We start from the raw sequence: 23,488 nt of genomic DNA on the forward strand, positions 1-23,488 counted from the left end.
CCTTGCCATTTTGTAGTGGTTGGGTATTTGCTCCGCGTCGGGTTTTTCTGTGCCTGACGGCGACCACGCGTGTGTCCGATGCCCCGCGGTGCAGCGGGTTGCGGGACTGCACGGGAACAGTGCCCGCTCCCCGGCAGCGAGGAGCAGGAGGTCCCACCGGCGCTGCGGAAAAACGGGCCGTTCCCAGCACATGAGCGATCCGCCTCCCGCCTCGGTGCGGTTAACCGATGGGCGCTCATCTTCACTCGCATCCCGCACACATTCGTGGGGGTAAAGATTTCCCCGAGTCGCTTTCTCCCTAGAAGGAGTAAAGTAATTAGCAAAGAGCCAAGTGATAAAATATAGAACAAATACCTTCACGCTGGGCTTTTTATTCTCTCCAGCTAAATACTTCCCCACTTTTAAATCTGATTTTCTAAATAAGTACTCTCGTTAAATAGTTTATTTCGTGTAATGGTTACAGTGGAAAGGTGCCAGAGAAAAGCAGGGGAGATCTTGGGGCAGAGAAACGGGTTCAAGTCCGAGAAGCAGCCCCAGCAGCGCTGCTCAGCCCTGCTGCGCTGGCGGACAAATGCTTGCAGGCGATTTGTCCCCCCGTATTCTCCATCTGATATTCCTATACCGTTTTTTTTCGGTAGTATATTACCGGAAAACGGATTGGTAAAAAAAACTAGCGAATTTGGATTAAAACTTCTCTCTGCAGTGTTTCAGGGAGAAGCCTTCCCGCGTCCGGAGACACAGAAAATTACCACCCACTGCATCACACACATCGAATAGGTTGCCAACAGCCTAGCTTGCCCTGGACTGTATGTGCCTTTCCACCGCCACCGCTTGCATTTAGGCAGCGGCCGCGGCGAGGGCCGCCGGGGTGGCAGCGGCTCCGCGGGTCACGATCCGGGCAGCTCCTGCTCCCGGGCTGCTTCTCAAAACTTTGATGAAACTTTGGGCTCTAAAGCTCCCACAGCGCTGAGACACGGACGGGTTCACGGCAGCAGCCGCACACCGGCCACCGCTAGTGGCGTCCCGCGGGCTTTCGAGGGACTCCCGCTCGAGGTCCAGACGCCCCGTCTTGGGCTTTGAGATCCCGGCCAAGCGCCGACGGTCGGAGCCTGGGTAAACCTCCCAGACCCACTCGCTTGCAGCCCCGCGCGTTTCTTTCGCAGGTGGGGTAGGAGGTGTGGGTGGCATCAGCGCCGACCCCTCGGCACAGCGCAGGCAGCGCCGCCGCCCCCGACGGCACGACAGACACCTCCACCCTGCCACCCCAAACCTCCCTCCTCCCTCTCCCTCAGCCCCCCGGCGGCGGCGGGGAAGGAGGGTGTCGCAGGGTGGTGAAGGGGGGCGGGCGGGGCACGGGGGCGGGCGGAGGGGCGCTGGGCTCGGCGGGGCGGCGCGGGAAGAGGCAGTGTCGCGCCGGCCGGCGTCAGCACTCTGCCCGAAGGCGCCACGGCGGCGGGTACCCCCTCCGGGCCAAGGCTGAGGCGGCGCCCCCCGCGGAGCCCGCGGGCAAAGCCTCCCGCGTCCTGTCCTCCGCTGTCCAGGCTTCCGCCCGCCCCTGAGGCGCCGTTCTCCGCCCCGGAGCCGATCGGGCTCCTCCCGCGGGCATGAACGGCTACGGCTCCCCGTACCTCTACATGGGCGGCCCGGTGTCGCAGCCGCCGCGGGCTCCGCTGCAGCGGACGCCCAAGTGCGCCCGGTGCCGCAACCACGGCGTGCTATCCTGGCTGAAGGGCCACAAGCGCTACTGTCGCTTCAAGGACTGCACCTGCGAGAAGTGCATCCTCATCATCGAGCGGCAGCGGGTGATGGCTGCGCAGGTGGCGCTTCGCCGGCAGCAGGCCAACGAGAGCCTGGAGAGCCTCCTCCCGGACTCCCTGCGCACCCTCCCGGGGCCGCCGGGCAGCGCCGAGCCCCCCGCCCCGCCACCGGGGCCTCCGCCCTGCGCAGCTCCGCCGCGGGCTCCCGCCGAGCTGGCCGCTGCCGCTGCCCTGCGCTGGGCAGCCGAGCCGACCCCCGCGCTCCCGGGGCCGCTCCCTAAGGCAGGTGAGGCCGGGCAGGGCGCCGTGGGGCCGAGGGAGGGACGCGCGGGGAGGACGGAAGGGCCGGGACCCCGACGAGCGCCTTCGGGAAGGAAAGGTGACAGCTTTCCCTTCTTCCAGACGGGTGCCGTGGGAAGGGGAAGGAGGGAAAGTCTGACGGTTGCGCTTTGTCGCTCTTAAAAAGCAAGGAGCCGCGAAGCTCGCAGCCACCGAGACCACCGGAGGGGACTGGTAACGCCACCACGGCCGACCGGCTCCCCGAAGTGCCGCTTCCGGGCCCGTTGCCCTAGCCGGGCCGAGAAGTGGCAGCATTCCTAGTGGATCGCTCCCCTCTGATTCTCCCTGCCCGGCTGAGCCGATGGAAGACGGGCTTCTCACAGTCGGGTCGCCGTCCAGGACAAAACCTCTGTATGGAGCTGCGGGGAAAAAGTGGCACCGGGAGCAGGAGGGTTTCTGAGGGGCACGGAGGGCTGGGGACGGGAGGGGGTGAGCGGGGCTGCCCGGTAGCTAGCGCTTTCCTCCCGTGACGCTGGCATGTCCCGCCGGGCCTGGCTGGTCGGGAACGCTGACCCGGAAACCGCCGCCCGCAGCCGGCACCTCTTGAATGCGATCTACCGGTAACACACATTTCTGGACGCATAGTTAACCGCTCGGAGCTGCCGTCCCCTTCCCACGCCCCATGCATGAGCGGGACTCGACAGCCTTTCCCAGCGAGCATGCCCGGCAGGCCTCTGCCCGCCACTCTAGTAACAGGCGGCCACTGCACCCGGTGCCCCGGTGAACCCTGAACGCCGCACGGCTCTTTGCCGGGCACCCGGAGCCCCGTGGGGCGGTGTGGAGTCGGCCTGGCCGCGAAGGCGTCCGCAGGGCTCCCGACAAGGGGCTCCGCTCCTCCAGCTCCTGTCCCGGAAACACACGTAGCCGAGCCCGATGCGCTGGCTAGGCCAGTCCGCCGGCGCGGTGAGTATGGCAGTCGTCTGGGGCCCGCTTCCCCTAGGCCAGGCATCGGCATCGGCTGTCCGCCCTGTCTTCCCTATACCCCGCATCTTCGCTCTGGCCGGGGTGTTGGGGTGTCTCCGTCCCCCAGGTTTCCTCCTGGTCTCAGCCTCCTGGCGGTTCGACGCCTCTTCTGCCGCGACACCACCCGCGGCGAGGGAAGAGGCCAGGGTTAAAATGGAGGGGGGGGGGGGGGAAGCCACCTTGGCTCCTTCCAGAAAGTAAAACAAATAAACTCCGCCAGCAAGATATAAATCTGGCGGGTAGAAACGGTATTAACTTGCACGCCCAACTTTTCTTCCCCCTGATATATGAACTTCCCAGCTTAAAAGATTACAGTAATCACGGGAGGACAGTGTAAATCGAATCTGATAGCAATAACTTTTGGAGAAGGTCAGGCTCAAGTGAAATGTTACCAAGCAACAGGCATTTTGTTTGCAAAATACAATCAAAGTGTATTGATGAGAGATTTTTCCTTGCCAGCCAGTCAGCATTTTCTGCTAACAGCTTCTGGGAGGGGGATAACGGAGATCTTCATAAATCAGGGCCAGCGGCACTGCGCTGGCCCGTGCCAGTGACGAGGCCGGGCTGGAGGGTACGATGTACCCCACGCGCTCCCGCCTGCACAGACCTGTCTTGAGTGGTCCCTGGTCCCAGACTGTTACAGAGTTGGGGTATTTTGGGCTGTTGTTTTGGGTATTTTCGTGTGTGTGTGTGAGTGGTGGTTTGTTTGATTTTGTTTGTTTGTTTTTTATCTTTTTTTTTGGTGGTGGTTTCTGGTTTTGTTTTTCATTCCTCGTCCCCCACTTTTATGAACATGGGAATAAGAGAGCAAAGCAGAAAATGATCTGCGGGGTCCTCCTGTCACCTGCCACCAGACACTGTTTAACCAGACAACCTGTTTATTTCCAACCATCCTGCATGTTTTGAACAGGAGGCTTTCATCTTTCTCTCCCTCTCTATTGAAAAACATCTTCAAACAGCAATTATTTGCTCCCCTAGCTTGCCCCTTTTCTCTCTCTGCCCCACCTCCCGCCCAGACATAAGTCTCCTGGAAGGTGTTTTTCAGTACGGAGGTGGTGGCATTACCCGATGTGCAGTAGAATCACATCTGTTTATTCCTGCCGAAACTGGTCGTTTTGGTTGGACAAGTCGCAAAGTTCTGTTTCGTGCAAATAATGCACCCAGAAACTACCCCTGTTGTATGCACCTGTGCTAACCCGGAATAATTCCCCCTGCTGACACGGTGCTCATGAACTTTCATCTCCCACTTGAGAGTATTTCTCTTAGTAATAGTTGTCACGGCTTGTAAACAATTAATAGAACACTATTATAAGTCTGCTGTTAATGTCAGAGCCAGCTTCTTAACGCAACACAGTAGACTCTGGTAGTTTGGGAGCAGTGACCAGTTTCCTGCAAAACACCGCAGACCTTTGCAGAGAAGGAAGAAATGCTGGAGTGAAAGTAATTTAAAAAACCCCAAGCAAACAGAAAAAAACAAAACCCTCTCTCACCAACCAACCAGAAAAGCACCCCAGCTCCAGTCAGTTCTATACAACCTTCGATTTACGTGGCTTTGTGCTAGTTCTGGTATCGGACAGCTCTAATAGAAATAGGGGAAATAGCAGATGTTTTGGGGATTTAAGAAAATCTGTTGTGGAAATTGCTGTCCTAGCAATCAAAGTGCAAGCTGTTTTAACAGAGAGTCAGCGGTGGGAATATCAAGGAAGCAAATTCGGTTCCAAAATATTAGACCAAGTTTTCCAGACAAGTTATTAACTTGAAAAGAACAGCTTCTCTCTGTCACACGTTATATTATTATTTGGCTGCTTTACAATGTTTGACGCATGATCTTTAATGTATAAAATAGTCAAGGAAAAACTGCAGTTTACACTGCTCCAAATTTGTAGCAGCTTTATTAATGTAGATTTTCCTGAGGATGCATGCACGGTTCTCCTACTGTTCTGCATTTCATGTCTGCCTGCATTTACACTGCATCTCTGTAGATCTGGGGATGTATCTGTCTCTGCAAGAGTATTATTTGATGAATACTCCCCATCGTTCATACTGATATGAAATTATTTTCCTAGTTCACTCAGCGCTGCCAAAGTGAATACCTGAATGCAGGCAATTTGAAATGTAAGGTGTGGGGAAAAAATCCAAACCCCAAACAAACAAAACATACACACAAACCCAAAGAGCACCAAATAATATATAATAATAATATACAATATAATATAATAATAATAATAATATACAATATTAAAAAAACCCTACAAAACATACATACACAAAACCCCAAAGTAAAATCAAAACCAGAAACAAACCAACTTCCCACCCTTCCTCCCACCCCCCGCCAAACAACACAAAACAAAACGCCTTAAGCCCACAGACATGAAAACGTCTGAGGACAAGATTTCTTTCTTAAAGCCAAGAACAATCTTCATGTGAAACTTACGAGTAGTGGGAAAAAAAAAAACCAAAACCAAAACCTTTTGGCTAAGCGCGGCAGCTGGGACAGTCTGAGCACAGAATTAGTATTTTTGTACCTGAAAATCTAAACATTTGGGATTAATGCACCCATGCAACATTTCTACAATTCTGTGCCTTCATAATGGCGTTTATGCTGTACCAAAATCGTTGGTATCCCAAATCGTCGTTTATTCAGCGATTGCTGTTTTGTGCCCGTTTTACAGACAGAGCCCTGATCTCTGAGGTTCCCGGGGGGCGGGATGGTGACAGCCCCCGAGCATGCTTTCCCCCTGCCCCCGCGCTGTGACCGTGGTGGGGATGCGGTGTCAGGGGGTGGAGAACAGGGTCGGAAGGCGGCCTGCAGGCAGGAAGCTATGGAAAAGGTGCCCCGTAAGCAGGCGCGGCCATCCGGCCCTCCTGAAGCCCTGGAGAGTGTCACGGCGCCAGGGAGAAGCTTCAGCTGGCACCGGCGGCAAGAACCACTCTCAAAACGGCAGAGGAATAATAAAACATCATGGCCTCCAAACTCAGTGTTAACCAGCAGAGAGTCATCCTGTTTGTGCTTCATTTTAAATCCTGTTCTACGGGTCTGATCCTGTGCATACAGCATCCTGGCAAGATGCACCACTGTGATCTGTGCTGTACAAGGCTAAGGGTCCCTGTGCACGCTGTGACCCTGTGCAAGGCTAAGGGTTGGGATCTGTGCAGTCTCCACATGGTAAAGATGCAAAACTTCAGTGAGATGAGTTACCAGAATTTGAATTTTTAGTCAAGCCTCATAAGAATACTTCTGAGGCTACTGAAAACTAAACAAACCTGAATTATCTTGAAAATAATTTTTTTTTAAGGATCAGGAAGGTTATTAGGGAGGCTTAGTCTGTTTTTTGTTTGTACTTTTAATTTTGGTTTTGGTTTTAGCATGCATTTTCTTCCCAGTGGTATTTGTTATGAGCCCATAAAAATACACTGGAAAAGGTTGTACTTCTGAAATGGGCTCTAGTTACAAGTTGTATATTTGGTAGTACTGGGTATCACAGTACAATATTTATGTGGAAATTAGGACCATCATCTCCCTTAAATGCCTCTTCTAACTCCAGCACAACAGTACAAAGGTAATTAGCAATCATCCAACTGCCTGTTAAGCCGTGTATGTATAAATTGCCCATTCACTCAGATGTGAATTATTCTTAGCATCCCACCTTTTATAATAAATGCATGATTATGAATATAAGAAAGGATTAGTAGGCAGAGATATTCTGAGCCTTGTGTTGTTTTCAAATAATGGATGAGCTATGCTGAAGTTTTACCACCTCCTCAAAAGGTTTCCAGTTTGCTAATAGCAAATATTTCTCACATCCCTCTTTGGCCTCTAAGGCAAGACTGAGGCACTGAGTGTGTAAAGAAGAGCCTACACACATTGCCTTTTCTGTAATATACCAGCATGCAGAACTATTGCTTCCTCATTTGCATTGGTCAAAGAGCATAATCAAAATAAAAATGAGTACCCAAAACAGGTATTCTTGCTGAAAGAGAAGGGCAGGATCTTCATAAGGGCATCTGTATTCCTCAGCTCCACTCCAATGCACATCTTCCACAGCCCAAACTCACAGTATCCCACAGCTGTAGGATAGCCCATCATTTCAGCCTGGCACAGCCATCCTCATGAGAACCTCCCTTTGCCATGCACTCTGTTAGACAGTGCTTTGCCAAGATCTCATATTTATTTACAGCTCACATTCTGGCAAGCATAGTGGTTTCTTGCTCAGCACAGACTTAATCAGACCCTGCCTTTTTTCAACGCTAAACTTAGCCCACTGCATGGAAAAGGGCCCTGCCCATTCCCGGGCAAAAGGGAGACAGGACTGTCTGCAGTAGCAGCAAGGCTCAGGTTCTTGCACATCTGCAGTTTGTTTCATCTTGATTAATCAGGGGTGATCATCACATTTTGAGAACCTTTGCTTGCTTCTTATAGCTTTTTTATCTAGTTGGGCTGATCATCAGGGTCTTGGGAAACCAAGCAAACATTTGTCCTGGTTTCTGCAGATAGTCTGTTATATGTATGTGTTCAAAAGCACTGCCCTGTGCAGTTAAAGTAGGCTCTGTCAGCTGCAAATTGGACAACGACCCTTCCCCCAAACATTGATGCTTCCCAAGGAGATCATTGTATTGTATGAGGAAGGCCAACAGAACAGTGTTCTTGGGAGCAAACTGTGAACAACATGAAGCAAGTACATTGCCCTCTTGTGCATAAACTGTGAAGGCTGCCAACTTGTTTTCTTTCTGACAAGCAGTTTTATTTCAGAGGTTTCCATACTCTGGCCAGGTGTTACCAAAGTGACCAGAGATTTGGGATATCAGATTTTTGAGTGTCTATCCTGGAGACAGTGTGTTCAGCAGATGTTTTCAGCCCTGTACTCAGCTCTTGGGCTTTTAGTTTAGGACACAAAGAGCATGGTACCTGGAACAAATGCTGAGAGAGGTTATGGAGTCTGCATCCTTGGAATTACTTGAAACTCAGCAAAGCAGGGACATGAGCAACCTGCTCTGTACCTTGGGTGACTCTTGCTTTGAACAGAAGGTTGGACCAGATGCCTTCCAGAAGTCCTCTCCAAACCAGATTTTTCTAGATTCTTTGCTTTAATGGGCCAAGGCATCAGCTGTGCTCCAGGATTTGGAGGAAAAGCCTGTGATGCTTGCTGGGGAAGGCAACAGTTTCTTCAGAGCCAGAACTGGAATACACTGGTTCACTTGAAGACTTCTTTAACCGTGAGCCAGTAATCATGAAGGAGTGATTCCACCAATGCTGTGGAACTTGCAGAGGGAATTTTGGTCTTCCAAGTGCCATCTGGGTGTCTTCTCCTCACAGAGAGTGAGGAAAGTGCTGAAGTTCCTCAGAGAAAGCTTGTACTTGGGTAGGTGATGCTGCCTTGTAACCAGAGAGAGAGTGCTGAAAAGTGTATTTGACACAGCAGAAAAATAATCACTGCTTCCTTTCTTCTATATGGGAGAATGAGACAGATATCTATAAGGCAGCATAAAATGTCTGGACCAAGTTGTGTTATTGTTTTGCAGTTTTGTTCTCATGAGATGTTGCAAAACCCCCTTAATTTTAGCAGGATCTCTGTGAAAAACACCTTTCTAAATTACTTTTTCTCCCTAGCAACCTGCTCTGTTCATTTGAAGAAGACTTTATCCTCAAATGTCTGTAAAAGCCTTTGGCCTCAGTTTTCTTTTAATTTCCCTGCCTTCTCTTTGCAGACATGAATGAGGAGCGGCTGGGTGACGCCAGTGGAGCAGACAATGCTGAGACCTACAGTGACAAAGATGCAGACCAAAGGAGTTCCCCAGACATGACTAAAACCAAAAGTTGCTTCACCCCTGAAAGCCCTGAAATAGTTTCAGTGGATGAGGTTGGTTACGCAGTTCAGAAAAACAGTGGGAGCACAGAGAGCCGCCCAGAGAGCCCCAAGTACCACCCGGAGCAGAACCACCTCCTGATAGAAGGTCCCTCTGGGACAGTTTCTTTACCTTTCAGTTTGAAAGCGAACAGACCTCCGCTTGAAGTCTTGAAAAAGATCTTCCCTAACCAAAAGCCAACCGTGCTGGAGTTGATCCTGAAGGGGTGTGGTGGTGATCTGGTGAGTGCTGTAGAGGTTCTCCTGTCCAGTCGGTCTTCAGTGGCCAGTGGGGAGAGAACTACTGCAGAGTCTGATGGTCTTGTCTTGCCTTCCAATGGGCACATTTTTGAGCACACACTGAGTTCATACCCTATTTCCTCTTCCAAGTGGTCTGTGGGCTCAGCATTTAGGGTTCCAGATACACTGAGGTTCTCTGCTGATTCCAGTAATGTCATGCCAAACCCTCTAGCCGTACCTTTGCAACACCCCTTCCCTCAGCCACCACGCTACCCGCTGATGCTGAGGAACACTTTGGCAAGAAACCAATCAAGCCCTTTCCTGCCCAATGATGTTACCCTGTGGAACACCATGACACTGCAACAGCAGTACCAGCTGCGGTCCCAGTACGTCAGTCCTTTCTCTAGCAACTCTGCCAGTGTTTTCCGAAGCTCGCCTGTCCTTCCTTCCCGCTCTTCAGAAGATCCTAGGATCTCAATCCCAGATGACGGGTGTCCTATTGTGTCTAAGCAACCGATATACACAGAAGATGAGTATGATGAAAGGTCTGATTCTTCAGACTCAAGAATACTCAACACATCTTCTTAGACTGACATTTGAAATGTGATAGAGAAGTGATAACTTGCAGTGCAACTGAACTACTGGGCCCTAAGAGAACGGACAAGTACTCTGCAAAACCCTTGCAATTGTATTAAAAAGTGACTTTGCTTGGTATTGTACTATAGCAATAAAGACATAACTTATTTAATTTCTTGCACTTCACTGGATAATGCCAAATAGCAATACTCTGGCTTTAGTGCTGAGTGTGTGTTACAAAGGAAGACTTTATGGCTATCAGTTATGGGACTCTGGAAGACTCATAATGGAAACAGAAACCCAAGGTCTACTTTGTTCCTTAACTCAGAAAAATGGGGATGTTAAAATAGAATACTTGAATGCTGTTTTATAAGAGAGACTCCTCAGGACACAAGAAATCAAACAAACATAGTTCAATTGCAAATGGACTAAATCAATGACTTTACAACCTTATGCCAGTGATCATCGTTGCAGTGGAAGAAAAGCAGGAGAAAGAAATATGCACATGAAACTCGCATGACCTGCTTCTGTGCTATTTGAGCTTGGACGCTTTTCAGAGAAATATTATTAAGAGTTATTCTTTTCCCATTGCTAGGTCGAAATGTGTAATGTCAGTGTAAAACCAATTACAGCTGTGAATTGCATGAAGTGTATTGTGAAATGAACACCAGATTAAGCATTGTCAGGTTAATGTAGCATGCTAAGGACTCTAGAAAAATAAACTAAGATGTTCATCTTGGTTTATGTCATTTATACTGGGCAAATAGCACTTCTGAAGATAGAGAGCTGCCTAGTCCTCAGCTGGGGTTAAAACGTCCAGCTCCAGCAGCTGCAGCCAAGAGAAGCTTCTTTTTCCAAGTCCAGGTTCTGCTCCTGCCTTGTAGCTTGCAGCTGGGATAAGCCAAATACTGTCATCAGGGAAGCTGAGTTTTCTTGAGTATGTACTGCAAGCATTTCCAAGCTCACCTGAGTAAAGCATAGCTTGCTACACCCACAACAAGCAGAAACACAGGCTCTCCCAATGCTTCAGAAGCATTTTTCTTTCCTATACTATAGAAGTAGAAAAAATAGGATGTAATAGCAGACATTTCTTTAAAATAATGTTTAGCCAAACGGCAGCTTCCCTTAATCTAGAAAAGTAATGCTTTGAACAATTTATTGCATGTTTGCATGCACTGATTACACTGCATATCTTACTTGTGTCAGAGTAATATTAGGAATTGCTTCTGATGAGGAATGCCACAAAACTAATTGTCCACTTGGAAGTTTGTTAAGGTTTTAGTGCCATTTTTCCAGTGTTCACAAGTGACTGCATCTGCTTGACATTTGGCTTTTCCAAAACGCACCTCTGAATGCAGATGAAATGGCTGTCAGGCCTGTCATGTGTACAGATTAGTCCCCCACCTCAGAAAAAATTGAGGTTGCCCTGAATTTGGGCTCTAGTGCAGATGGGCTTATAAAAATGTAATATAAATCAGGCATGTTATCTGGTGTCACTGCTGATATGAATGCCTGTATTCTCATTTGGCATTTCATATTTTGTGAGGTTTGTGCACCCAGTGAATCTTGCATTTTATAACTGTACTGAACATGCACAAAAAGGAGAATAAAATAAGGATTTTATTTTCCTTAGGGGATAAAATAACAAAAAGATACTTTTTCTTGCATAATTTTCTAACCTGTTCAGAAAAGCAATTTACTGGTAACACTACAGAGCAAAGACATAAAGGCAGGGGGAAAGAGAAAAAAAAAAGTTCCCTTATGGAAGTGTAAATGTGAGAACATCTGGAATTTTCATAAACACAGAATTATGATTTTGTACTGTTAGACTTGCCTGCACTCATGTGGCACTTGTAAACAAATTAATCTTCCAGCCATTCCAGAAAGAAAAGTAAGAGGTAATACAGGCTAGATCTTACAAACAGAAAGGGGATGAGGCAGCAAAATGCTGTCTTCCAACATCAGGGAGAAATTAAAGCATCAAAGGGTAGGTAAGAGCAGATCCAGGAGCTCTGGTTTTGAGTTCATGCACCAAGGTGATTTCCCTCCAGCAGAAACCTCTGCGTAAGCATCCCTGTGCACTGAAGTAAATATTTTTCTTTTCTTGCGGTTTTGGTACAGAAAGGGAATCTTCTCCACCAGAAAAACCAAGCAGTGATGCCCTCCACAGCTCATAGGGACCTTACACACTATTGGCTGTGGGCTTCCAGAAAACAGAATTTTGGCACCTTGGAATTGGGACACATCTCTCAAAGAAAGGTGAATCTTGGCTAAAGTGAAACAAATGATTATGCAGATTTTTTTTTTTAATTAGGTCTTTTTTGATAAACTGTTTTCTGAAAAATCAAGCAGGTTAAAATAATTGTCCTCCTGTTATAAAAATGCCTTTTGACTCAATTCAAAATTACCTTTTTTTCTTTTGCAATAAACTAAGTGTGTTCAAGATCAATAAGCCAAGTTTTGATGTTGAACAATGGCTTTTGTTTGACCACACAATATTTTGGCTACCCAGGATTTTTTTTTTTTCCAGAACTACGGACTGGTCTGCAGCAGTATCTTTGAGCAATGACTGTGCTCACGCTGTATCCACCCAGCTGTATTTCCAGGCTGGCACTACAGGCCGGTGTGATTTCTCACTTCCAGCTGCCACAGCAAGGATTCCTTGCTGTGCTGGCAGGACACTGAGCAGGGACCTCCCGCAGTCCCTCACCATGTGGGATGCCCATAACGCACTACCACCCTTGCAGCAAGGACAACCTTGGGGAGAGAGCCCCTTTTGTGCCCTCGAGGCCCCATTCTATCTCAGCCTGTGCTTTGAGCGGGGTCTGTGCAGCTGGCACCCGCCAGGCCGGCCGGTGCAGCATCCTTTCCCAAGGATCTGGGGGAAGGCCAGTGCCCACTGCTCCCAAACCCCCAGCTTTCCAGTTCTAGTGGTAAGAAAGGGTATTTCCTTTTTCCGGAGCAAATGCTCCATGCTGTGAAAGAGCTGAGACATGTAGGTGAGGGGGGGTAAAGTTGTAGGCATTGATGGTCAGAAACTCCCAGAGGAAAAAAGCGAAATTAAGCATCCAGAAAGATGGCTTGAGCCTGGCTGAGTCTCTGCTGAAGCCCAGAAACCAAGGGGTCCTTTTATTCTTTCTTTTTTATTTTGTGGGGTTAGTAGAACAGCTGTGGCTCTCCTGGAGCAGTAGAGCTTGATCCCTTGCCCTGTGCACAGTTCCTGCTCCTGGTTGAGCAGCTGTTGGGTGCCTCTCTGGAATGGCCCAGGGCTGCTTTTTCTCCTGTGATTTCACTGTCAGCTCTCCTGTGTGCACACAAAACCGATGATAATGTCATGGGAAACCCTTCATGTACATAGCTCTGCTTGTCATTGACCTAGCAGAGACCAGGGCAGTGGGCTCTGCAGAGGCTGCCTGCTGCCCCACAGGCACACTGCTTAATCCCTGCTGGCTAACCTCTAGCTGTGACATGGTAAATAAGGCTGATGATGACGTAAACAGTAACGATAATAATTTCTCCCCCAGAGGAATGCTGGGGAGAGCCTAATGTGATGCTCATGCTCTCCAGCAGTTCACGTGCCTGTAGATAAGAGTCAGGGTGGAGGGTAAGCACCATGCAGTGGGAATGTCTTGCCCCATCTCCCCCCTGCCTTGCCTTTGCTGGTGGCTGTGCTGCTCCCCCTGGGGGTCCCTGACTTGCCCTCCTTATGGGTCTGAAGGGCCACCTCTGCAACATTTGTTAGATGCTTGGCAAACAGGCTCACCTCGCATTTGTGTTGACATCTTTGAAAAATGACTTTGATTCCCTCAGTATACTGTTTCAGTGATTCATTCTTTATGTGCATTTACTCAGCAGACGTGAGTGAGGAAATAAGATTGATGCTAAATTTATATGTTAATTTTAATATTGAAGCTATCCTGTATTTGAAGAATAAGATCAATTCTTCAATTTCATTTCTTACGTGATATTGCATATTGTCATTACTGGAAAATAAAATTATTTCTGAATGCATACTATCCAAACTTCAATTTTAGTGGACATATAACTCTGAAGCATCATTCTTCTCCCTTTCCTATAACAACTAACTTAATACAGTATTTTAACATTCTCGCATTAGTCTGCCACTGGAAGATAACAAAGACAAGTCTTTTCACCCTAAATGGTGTTTCGCTTACGTGCTCCCTGCAGCATCCTGCACTGTCACAGGAAGATTTGGTGCATGATACAGCAATACCCTGCAGGCTGTTGCATGTATGATGCAATAGGAATCTTGGTTATGAGTTGCATCCCTCACTATAGATTAGTTCTGTTCATTTTCACAGTTAGCAGCAGTTCTTGAGAGCCACAGCCACAGCTGTATGCCAAGCATGCCTGTATACAGGGTGAATCCCGACCTTAAGTGGAGATCAAACTCTCAAAGCACTACTAAGAAGCAGATCTTGTAGAGGATGGATACAGAGCATCACATGCAAGGAGACATTTGGCATCTAGAGAGGGAGATGTCCTTTAATGAGGTTTGCTGCTAGAGGCCAAGCTGTCCTGAAGGTGCAACTTCAGGACTGCAAACGAAAGTATTTGCAGCATATTTGGGACTGTGGTTTGCTATTTTGTCTTTGCAAGCAGTGCAGATTAAGCTGAGGGCTGAATAGCAGGGACTTCTGCAAGGTTACATCCTTGCTCTGCCAGCTAACCTGAGGAAGATCACATGGGTCAGTTTAAGTTGCAGGTGTCTAGTTTTCCTTCTCCATGACATAAAGATAACTGCTACAAGGATTTAATGGCTATTACCTGAAAATTCTTAAAAGACTCAAGTGCTCTGTAAATATGAGAGAAGAGCGTAGTATTTACCAGAGCACACAGTATAAGAGCTTGTTTCTAATTTTTATTTTCCCCAGGAGAGAGGCTGTAGCTTTTGAATAGCTGAACAGTGCCTGCATTCAGCAAGAGAGTTCCTCTGGAAATTTAAGTCCAGGATAACCCTGGGATAAGCCTGAGCCGGCCACTGCTTTAAGTCTATATGGCTAAAAGTCATGAGACCTATCATTTCCTGAGGTGAGTAGCTGGAGAGAGGACGCCTGCAACACCGCAGTGGAGCGGGGAGAGATCAGCGTCCAGGAGCTTCACCACAGAGCAACAAGAGCCACTGAGGAGGGAGCCCCAAGTCCTCAACAGGACTTGCCCAGGAGCTGGCAGCTCAGCCTACCCGAGGAGCTGACTCACCAGGGGCGGAGCCAGGAGGATTGGCACCAACTGTGAGTGGTTAAAAGCCTACCCAGGGAGCGCGGCGAACAGAGCGGGTCGAGGCAGTTTGCACGGCAGTTCACGCGGGCAGGTGAGCGGGCTAACCGCCTTATCAACAGGACGCTCCTGGAGCTCAGGAGGGGAAGGAGTGCTTGTTTGTGTGGAGAGACGTAGATGGATCGATTGACCAGATAGGTCATGGTTACAACATGATCAAAAGCGGTAATGAGTAATAATGTGGATATCCAGACTGAGCCTTCCTGCAGACATGCGGCCGTGCAGGTCTCTGGCTGCAGCGAATGCCTGAGCCCGGCACTTGTATTGAAGGGAGCCAGTGACACTGCTTGTGTTTGCTGTGAGCAAATAAATGATCTGCTCAGGTAGGTGGTTGAACTGAGGGAGGAGGTGGAAAGGTTGAGAGCCATCAGAGAAGGCAAAAGTGAAATAGATTGGTGGAGCCACACCCTAAGGCAACGGCAGAGGGAAGTGGTTGAACAAGTGATGGATCCCCTTCCCTCCTACCATCAGACAGAAGGAGAGAACTTAAGGGACAAGGAGGTATGGAGGGAGGTCCCTCCTCAGAGAGGTAAGTGAAAACCCTCACAATCCCTTCCTCCCTCCCAGTTGCCCTTGAATAACAGGTATGAGGTCTTGGAATTACAGGCCCAGGTAAATGGAGATGGAGAGGTACATCTATCAAGTGAGTCACCTAGGGCTTGTCACTCATGCCCATGCCTTAGAACTTCCCCAACCAGGAATAAAAGAAGAGTAATTGTGGTGGGTACCTCCCTTCTGAGGGGAACAGAAGGGCCCATTTGTTGAGCGGATCCATCCCACAGGGAAGTCTGCTGCCTACCTGGGGCTCAGATTAGAGATGTTAAAAAGAAACTCTCTGATCTGGTGCAGCCCCCTGACTACCATCCGCTGCTGTTTTTTCAGGTTGGCAGTGATGAAATTATTACAAGGAGGGCAAGGGCAATGAAGAGACTTCAGGGCCCTGGGACGGCTGGCTAGAGGGTCTGGAGCGCAAGTGGTGTTTGCCTCTGTACCTGTTACAAGCAAGGGTGAAGAGATAAATAGGAAGAGGCTGCAGGTTAATGTAAGGCTATGTGACTGGTGCCAAAGGCAGGGTTTTGGGTTTTTCAATCATGGGCTGCTATATGAGACACCTGGTTTGCTGGTGGCAGGTGGGATACACCAGTCCCAGAGGGGGAAAAGGGTTTTGGGGCAGGGGTTAGCAGAGCTCATTGATAGGGCTTTAAACTAGATATGAAGGGGGAAGGGGATTTAACTGAGCCTGTTAGGGACAAGCCCAAGAGAAACATGCTAGGGCTTGAAGGATGGCGGACTAGGGAGGACTATCAATCTATTGTTTCATTTGTGGGAAAGGATAGTTGTTTAGATCCTGTCCCACAGGGGAAAAAGAGTACTAGGGCAAGAGTTAGCAGAGCTCACTCACAGAGCTTCAGGTTAGATTCAAAGTGTGAGGGGGTTGTAGCTGGGTTTGAACTAGTGCGGCATTGTTCTAGTATTAGTGAAGACCAGAAGGCCTCCTGCCTCCCGAGGGTGCCATCAGTGTGCTCTGCTCGCTCCCTGAAATGCCAGTACACCAATGCACGCAGCATGGGGAATAAACAGGAGGAGTTAGAAGTCTGTGTGTGGTCTAAATGTTGTGATCTGGTGGCAATTACAGAGACATGGTGGGACAGCTCACATGACTGGAATGTGGTCATGGGTGGCTATGTCCTTTTTAGGAAAGAGAGTCAGCAAAGTGAGGTGGGAGTTGCTCTTTATGTGAGAGAGCGATTAGAATGTATTGAGTTCTGTCCAGGGGCAGATGAGGAGAAAGTGGAATGTCTGTGGGTACGAATTAAGGGACAGACTGGTACGGGTGATACAGTTGTGGGAGTCTATTATAGACCTCCTGATCAGGATGAAGGAGTTGATGAGGCTTCCTACAAGCAACTGAAAGCAGCCTCATGACTACATGCCTTGGTCCTCATGGGGGATTTTAACTACCCTGATATTTGCTGGAAGACTCACACAGCCAATCATTCACAGTCTAGGAGGTTCCTCCAGTGCACTGATGATAACTTCTTAATGCAAATGGTGGACAAACCAACTAGGAGAGGAGTGCTGCTAGATTTAGTACTCACCAACAAGGAGGGTCTGGTTGAAGTGGTGATGGTCAATGGCAGCCTTGGCTGCAGTGACCATGAGGTGGTGGAGTTTAGGATCCTGTGTGGGAGGAATAGGATACCTAGCAAGGCCACAGTTCTGGATTTCCGAAGGGCCAACTTTGGCCTCTTCAATCAACTGCTAAGGGAAGTCTCATGGGAAAGGGTACTAGGGGGTAAAGGAGCTCAAGATAGTTGGTCAGCATTCAAGGACCACTTCTTCCAAGCTCAGGATCAGAGCATCCCAATGAGTAGGAAATCAAGTAAGGGATCTAGGAGACCAGCGTGGTTAAACAAGGAGCTGCTGGGCAAACTCAAGTGGAAAAGGAGAATCTATGGATTATGGAAAGAGGGGCTGGCCAACTGGGAGGAATATAGGACAGTTGTTAGAGGATGTAGGGAGGCAATTAGGACAGCTAAGGCCTCCTTGGAAATTAATCTTGCTAGTCGGATTAAGGATAATAGAAAGGGCTTCTTCAAATACATAGCAAATAAAACTAACACAAGAGGCAATATAGGCCCACTGTTGAACGAGGTGGGTGCCCTGGAAATAGAGGATACAAAGAAGGCAGAAGTGCTGAATGCCTTCTTTGCCTCTGTCTTTACTCCTGCAGACTCTCCCCGGGGGCCCCAGATTCCTCTAGCCCCAGAAGGAGTCAGGACAAAGGAGGAGTTTGCTTTGGTAGATGAGGATTGGGTTAGGGATCAGCTATGCAATGTGGACATCTATAAATCGATGGGTCCAGATGGAATGCACCCACGGGTGCTGAGGGAGCTGGCGGAGGTCACTGCTAGGCCACTCTCCATAATCTTTGGTAAATCGTGGGAAACGGGAGAGGTGCCTGAGGATTGGAGGATGGCAAATGTCACACCAATCTATAAGAAAGGCAAGAAGGAGGACCCGGGTAATTATAGACCAGTCAGCCTTACCTCCATCCCTGGAAAGGTGATGGAACAACTTATTCTTGACTCCATCTCTAGGCATATCAAGGATGATGGGGTCATTAAGAGCAGCCAACATGGTTTTATGAAGGGGAAGTAATGTTTGACCAACCTTATAGCCTTCTATGAGGAAGTGACTAGGTGGAGGGATGATGGTAGAGCGGTAGATGTGGTTTTTCTTGATTTCAGTAAGGCATTTGATACTGTCTTCCACAGCATTCTCATAGATAAGCTAAGGAAGTGTGGGCTTGACGATCAGGTAGTGAGGTGGATCAAGAACTGGTTGAAAGGAAGAAGGCAGAGAGTTGTGGTCAATGGGGCAGAATCTAGCTGGAGGTCTGTGACCAGTGGAGTCCCTCAGGGGTCGGTGCTGGGACCAATGCTGTTTAATATTTTCATCAGTGACCTGGATGAGGGAACTGAGTGTACCCTCAGCAAGTTTGCTGATGACACTAAACTGGGAGGAGTGGCTGACACACCAGAAGGCTGTGTTGCCATTCAGTGAGACCTGGACAGGCTGGAGAGTTGGGCAGGGAGAAACTTGATGAAATTCAACAAGGGCAAGTGTAGAGTCTTGCATCTGGGGAAGAACAACCCCATGTACCAGTACAGGTTGGGGGTTGACCTGCTGGAAAGGAGTGAAGGGGAAAGGGACCTGGGGGTCCTGGTGGACAGGAGGATGACCATGAGCCAGCAATGTGCCCTTGTGGCCAAGAAGGCAAACGGCATCCTAGGGTGCATTAGAAAGGGTGTGGTTAGTAGGGCAAGAGAGGTTCTCCTCCCCCTCTACTCTGCCTTGGTGAGGCCGCATCTGGAATCTTGCGTCCAGTTCTGGGCCCCCCAGTTCAAGAAGGACAGGGAATTGCTGGAAAGAGTCCAGCACAGAGCCACAAAGATGATGAAGGGAGTGGAACACCTGCCTTATGAGGAGAGGCTGAGGGAGCTGGGTCTCTTTAGCTTGGAGGATACTGAGGGGTGACCTCATCAGTGTTTACAAATATGTAAAGGTGGGTGTCAGGATGATGGAGCTAGGCTTTTTTTTCAGTGATATCCAGTGACAGGACAAGGGGCAATGGGTGTAAACTGGACCATAGGAGGTTCCACGTAAACATCAGGAAGAACTTCTTTACTGTGAGAGTGACAGAGCACTGGAACAGTTTGCCCAGGGAGGTTGTGGAGTCTCCTACACTGGAGATATTCAAGGCCCGCCTGGACAAGTTCCTGTGTGATGTACTCTAGGTTACCCTGCTCTTGCTGGGGGGTTGGACTAGATGATCTTTTGAGGTCCCTTCCAACCCTTGGGATTCTGTGATTCTGTAAACATTGCTTGTGTTTTCATCTTCCCTATTTCTGAACCTATAGATTTCATAAATTCGAACTTTCTCCTCTGCAACACCCAGATAAAAGCAGAAATCTTGTGGTAAAATCATACTAACTGCCTTTCTTTTCCCTAATGGTAGTAAATACATGAGTCAGCAAAAGGTTGAGGAAGAGTCAGATAGATAGCAGAACTTCAGACACAAGGAAATCTGTTCTTTATTCTAAGCCCTGCCAGCCACACTTGTGGAGCTCAGACAGGGGGGTCTGCAGGATCAGCAGGAGCCAGTCTCCTCCTGGTCTCACTGGGGGAGGTGAGCACACACTGACACTTCTCCCAGCAGTACACATTTCCTCTTGAGGGCTGCAGTCCCCTCAGGAGCATGTGTTGCAGAAGAAGGGCAGTGCGAGAATGAGTATGTGGCAGTAGCATGGTTGTGAAGGCACTTGTGATAACTAAGGGAAGAAGTTACTTTCCTGCTTTGTTGTGTGTGGTGAAGCTCAAACCACCTTTAAGAAACATTTTTCTCTGGACTTTGGGTCTCCTTATTTGCCTGCACATTGCCAAGATTCTTTCTTGCCACAGTGAATATAAACTGGAGTGAGATAAAAACTCAGCATATATGAAGAAATGCACAGAAATACAGAGGATTCACTTCCTTGTTACTTGTCAAATCTAGATGGTTTTATAATTTACAAGGGCTACATGACTGATGTGACAAGGGATGCAGAAGCAAACCTGATGAGGCGTTGTTACTTGAGGGAGTGCTGCAGTAAAATCTTAGGTTCCCATGTCTTTGCCTCTGCACATTAATCTCTTGGCTAAATCACTAAGAGCAGGCTCCAAATTGTTCACATGGCACAACTGGTATTTTCCCTGGGAACAGACAATGATGGGTTTTCACTTTGAATCTGCCTTGTTCCCCAGTAAAATACCAGCAGTGCGTAACGTTTGGTACAGCTACATGTTACACATATTGAAAAGCAACACTTTCTGAAGAAGAGCAGTTCCTAAACTATAGAAAAATATACTGTGTGGTTCCATACACACTGCAAAACACTTTCCAGGAAACTTTAACCCCCTTTATAGATTTGGCCCAACTCACAGCCAGATATCACATTTTAAACTATGTGGATTAGTCACCAGTACAGTTATGGTCAGCTATGTGTAAGTTACATTTTTTCTTCTTTGCTTATTCCTCTGCAATTTATTTTTACTAAGAGTGCAGAGGTATAAACAAAAGGAACATTTAGCTTCCTGTATTCTGCTTCTTTTAGATCCATTCACAAAAAAATCAATCAGGGACAAGGGGTGGTAGAAGTGAATTTATTTTGAACTTTTTTTGAAAACATAAATATTTCATAACATAGGTTATAATATTTATGAGGGTCTAAACGGAGGCAGTGTTTGGCTCCGTCTATGCACACATACATGTTTCTGCTATTCTCACCTGTGCTGGGTGAACACAACAAGCAGCAATCACCACAGTCCGTGTGAAGAAGTAGGGATTGGGCTGGATTTGGCATTGTTTTGAAGAATTTTGAAACAAGGAGTGAGTGAGATAGTTTCTGACCTTCAATGGCTGCTAGAGAGTGGTGTTTTCTGACGCCAAAGCCTGCACTATTAGTCTATGCCCAAGTTGCCATTGCCTTGAAAAGGGAACAGAGTGGTCTGTAGCAGGAAACAGGAGGTGAGAGGTGCTGGTCTCACTGCCTGGCTGTGCTCATGCCTCCCTCCTCCCCTGGACAGTTCACTGCATGAGGTTTTAGTAGGCTTGTGTGATGTATGAATCTGGAAAGCTATGACTAATTCCCCAGGTGGTCGGTATATATTTAACATCTGAAATCTCTAGCAAACATTCTGCTTGCTAAATTATTGTCTGGCATTCATGTACTTCCTCATATGGCTATCACTGCTGACTGCTGTTTTAACGGATTTTCACTTTCTCTGCTGTCCCTTTTGCTGCTGGTGAAAGAATAAATAACTGTGGTTGTAGGTGTGGTGAAAGGCAATACAGTCACTGCTGTCCTGCTTGTAGCTGCTGCCCTCTGTCTCCTCATCGCCTTTACAGCAACGCTCCTCCAGCACTTTCTTGAGGCTTGAAAGCACAGGTGAGCACCTGGTTACTGTGACTTGGTTTTAATTCATCTGCAACTGGTTAAAATTGCTTCCTGAAGGAACTTCAATTGATTTTTTGCTTCAACAACACCCCAAAAAATCATTGATGTTGAATAACTGCTTTGTGACTTCAGTCCTTCAGCCCAGAGCTCCCTCTTCCCTAAACTGGCAAAGTACAAGTTCAGGCAAAAATGTGAACTGTGTGTGAAGATATTTGAGAGGTCCTGGAGAAATGGGTTACATTTTTCCTTTCCAAATGTCTGGAATTGCAACTGTCTTTGAATGCATGCTAGAGATTAGAGGAGAAAAAGTCAGTCATAACTGACCGTAACATGTATTATTCAGACATGTATCTCAAATAAAAGCTGTCTTGCACAACTTTATCTGGACATCAAAGGCACGGCTTTGTCATCCCATAAAATAAGGCAGCCTGAAGCTATTCCAGCTGAATACTGGATGGATTTGTAAAGGCTGGGGAGCGGTATTTCATTTGAGACGGGAACCAGAGGGAAGGCCATGCCGTGCCCTGGACCTCCTCCTCCTCCGCCTAGCCAACGGCCCCACCTAGTGTCAGCGCGGCCGCAGCACCGCCCCGACAGAGAACCCCGCCGCCACAGCCCATTGTGATGAGTGACGTTGTAGCCGGATGACGTTGCAGCCGGATGACGTTATAAAGAAGTGGGGTGGGTTTGCCCTTCCCTAGTTCTGCGTGGTCCTGGCAGCTGGGTCAGCGGCTGCAGCCTCCGCACAGGCAGCACGGGGCTCCTACTGCGCGGTGGGGAAGTCGAGGTGGGTGCTTCCAGTTGTAAAGCCTTTCCAAAGTGGGCAGGTGCCTTTCTGAGCTATGGGTTCTACACCAGCAGTTTCTCCAGGGAGGCCTATGCAGAGGCAGCTGTTCCCAGGAGGTAGGTACCCGTGGCTCCCCAGTGCACTTCACTTCTCCCAGGGCTGGCTTGGCAGACTGGAGAAATCACTGCACCTACACATGGGGCATGGTGAGAAATCACTGGACCTACAAGAGGGGCACGGTGAATGTGTAGTGAAAACCTCCTGTGTGCGAGGTAATGGCAGATTTGCAGAGCCTAGAGGAAGCATTGGTGCAGGCAGAGCAGAGAAAACACACTTTTCCTGGGTGCCAGCGCTTGCAGTGTATCTGTCGTGTGTTCACTGGCACATGGAGGAGGAAAATAAATGGTTTCTGCAACCCACTCTGACAACTGATAAATGAGGGTAGCAGTGTCAGATTTTGCTGACTGGAAATGGCTGGTGGTGTGGATTCCTGGAAGAAGTACTGTGTAACACTGAGCTGCCAAATGTTGGTCCCAGTTTCATTGCTGTCTAGGTTTACTGTGCAGACTGGTAGAAAATTACAATAGTTGAAGGCATAGATGACAACCAGTAGCTCCTCTGTCAGAAGAGGTAAATCTTTTGGCAACACATAAAATAAGCCAAGCTGTTGATGGGTAGCAACACTAGCAGACCTTTAGATTGTGTAACTTCCTCATAATTTGTAAGCGGAGTGTGAAGCACAAATGCAGCATGAAATTTTCCCATTATTTGCACTGGGAGTGATTTAACCTACGTTATTCTCTGCAGGCAGCAATCTGGTAGAAAAGATGTGGCCTTGACTTTCCTGTCATGCCTGAATGTAGCTCATATCTGTGCCTGAAGTTTTATCCAGAAGTTATCCCAGTACAAAAAGACACTTCTCTGAAAAAGTGAATGAAGGCACCTGCAATCAGCCAATGCCATCTCCTGCCCAAAATAAGCTGTTTGGCTGGCTTCTTCAAGAGGAGCACAGGCAGTTTGATATGATTCTTGTACTGTAATGAAGTAGATCTTGTCTTTTCAGTGTCCTAATAAAATTACTTGTGCTAAAATGTTCTTTTGTAGCACTCCAGTTGCCTTCCTTCTAGCTTAACCCTACTGCAATTACTATATAAGCTATGTAACCTGGGGATGCCGAAACTGCTC

At 48.2% G+C, this 23,488-nt stretch overlaps 1 protein-coding gene across 1 annotated transcript; it reads left to right on the plus strand.

Annotated features, from left to right (window-relative positions):
* The first annotated feature begins 1,604 nt into the window (after window positions 1-1,604).
* DMRT3 (doublesex and mab-3 related transcription factor 3) lies at window positions 1,605-9,730 on the plus strand. Its single transcript, XM_034073160.1, has 2 exons — window positions 1,605-2,043; window positions 8,766-9,730. The coding sequence occupies exons 1-2, from the start codon at window positions 1,605-1,607 to the stop codon at window positions 9,728-9,730; spliced, it is 1,404 nt and encodes a 467-aa protein (XP_033929051.1).
* Window positions 9,731-23,488: the final 13,758 nt, after the last annotated feature.

The sequence above is a fragment of the Melopsittacus undulatus genome, chromosome Z (genome assembly GCF_012275295.1).
Source record: "Melopsittacus undulatus isolate bMelUnd1 chromosome Z, bMelUnd1.mat.Z, whole genome shotgun sequence".
In the NCBI taxonomy this organism is placed as follows: domain Eukaryota; kingdom Metazoa; phylum Chordata; class Aves; order Psittaciformes; family Psittaculidae; genus Melopsittacus; species Melopsittacus undulatus.

Bases quoted from the DNA above. Each gene is read 5' to 3' on its own strand.
- DMRT3 (XM_034073160.1), top strand. From the start codon at position 1,605: ATGAACGGCTACGGCTCCCCGTACCTCTACATGGGCGGCCCGGTGTCG. The intron at 2,044-8,765 runs GTGAGGCCGGGC...TTCTCTTTGCAG, and splicing joins GGGGCCGCTCCCTAAGGCAG to ACATGAATGAGGAGCGGCTG.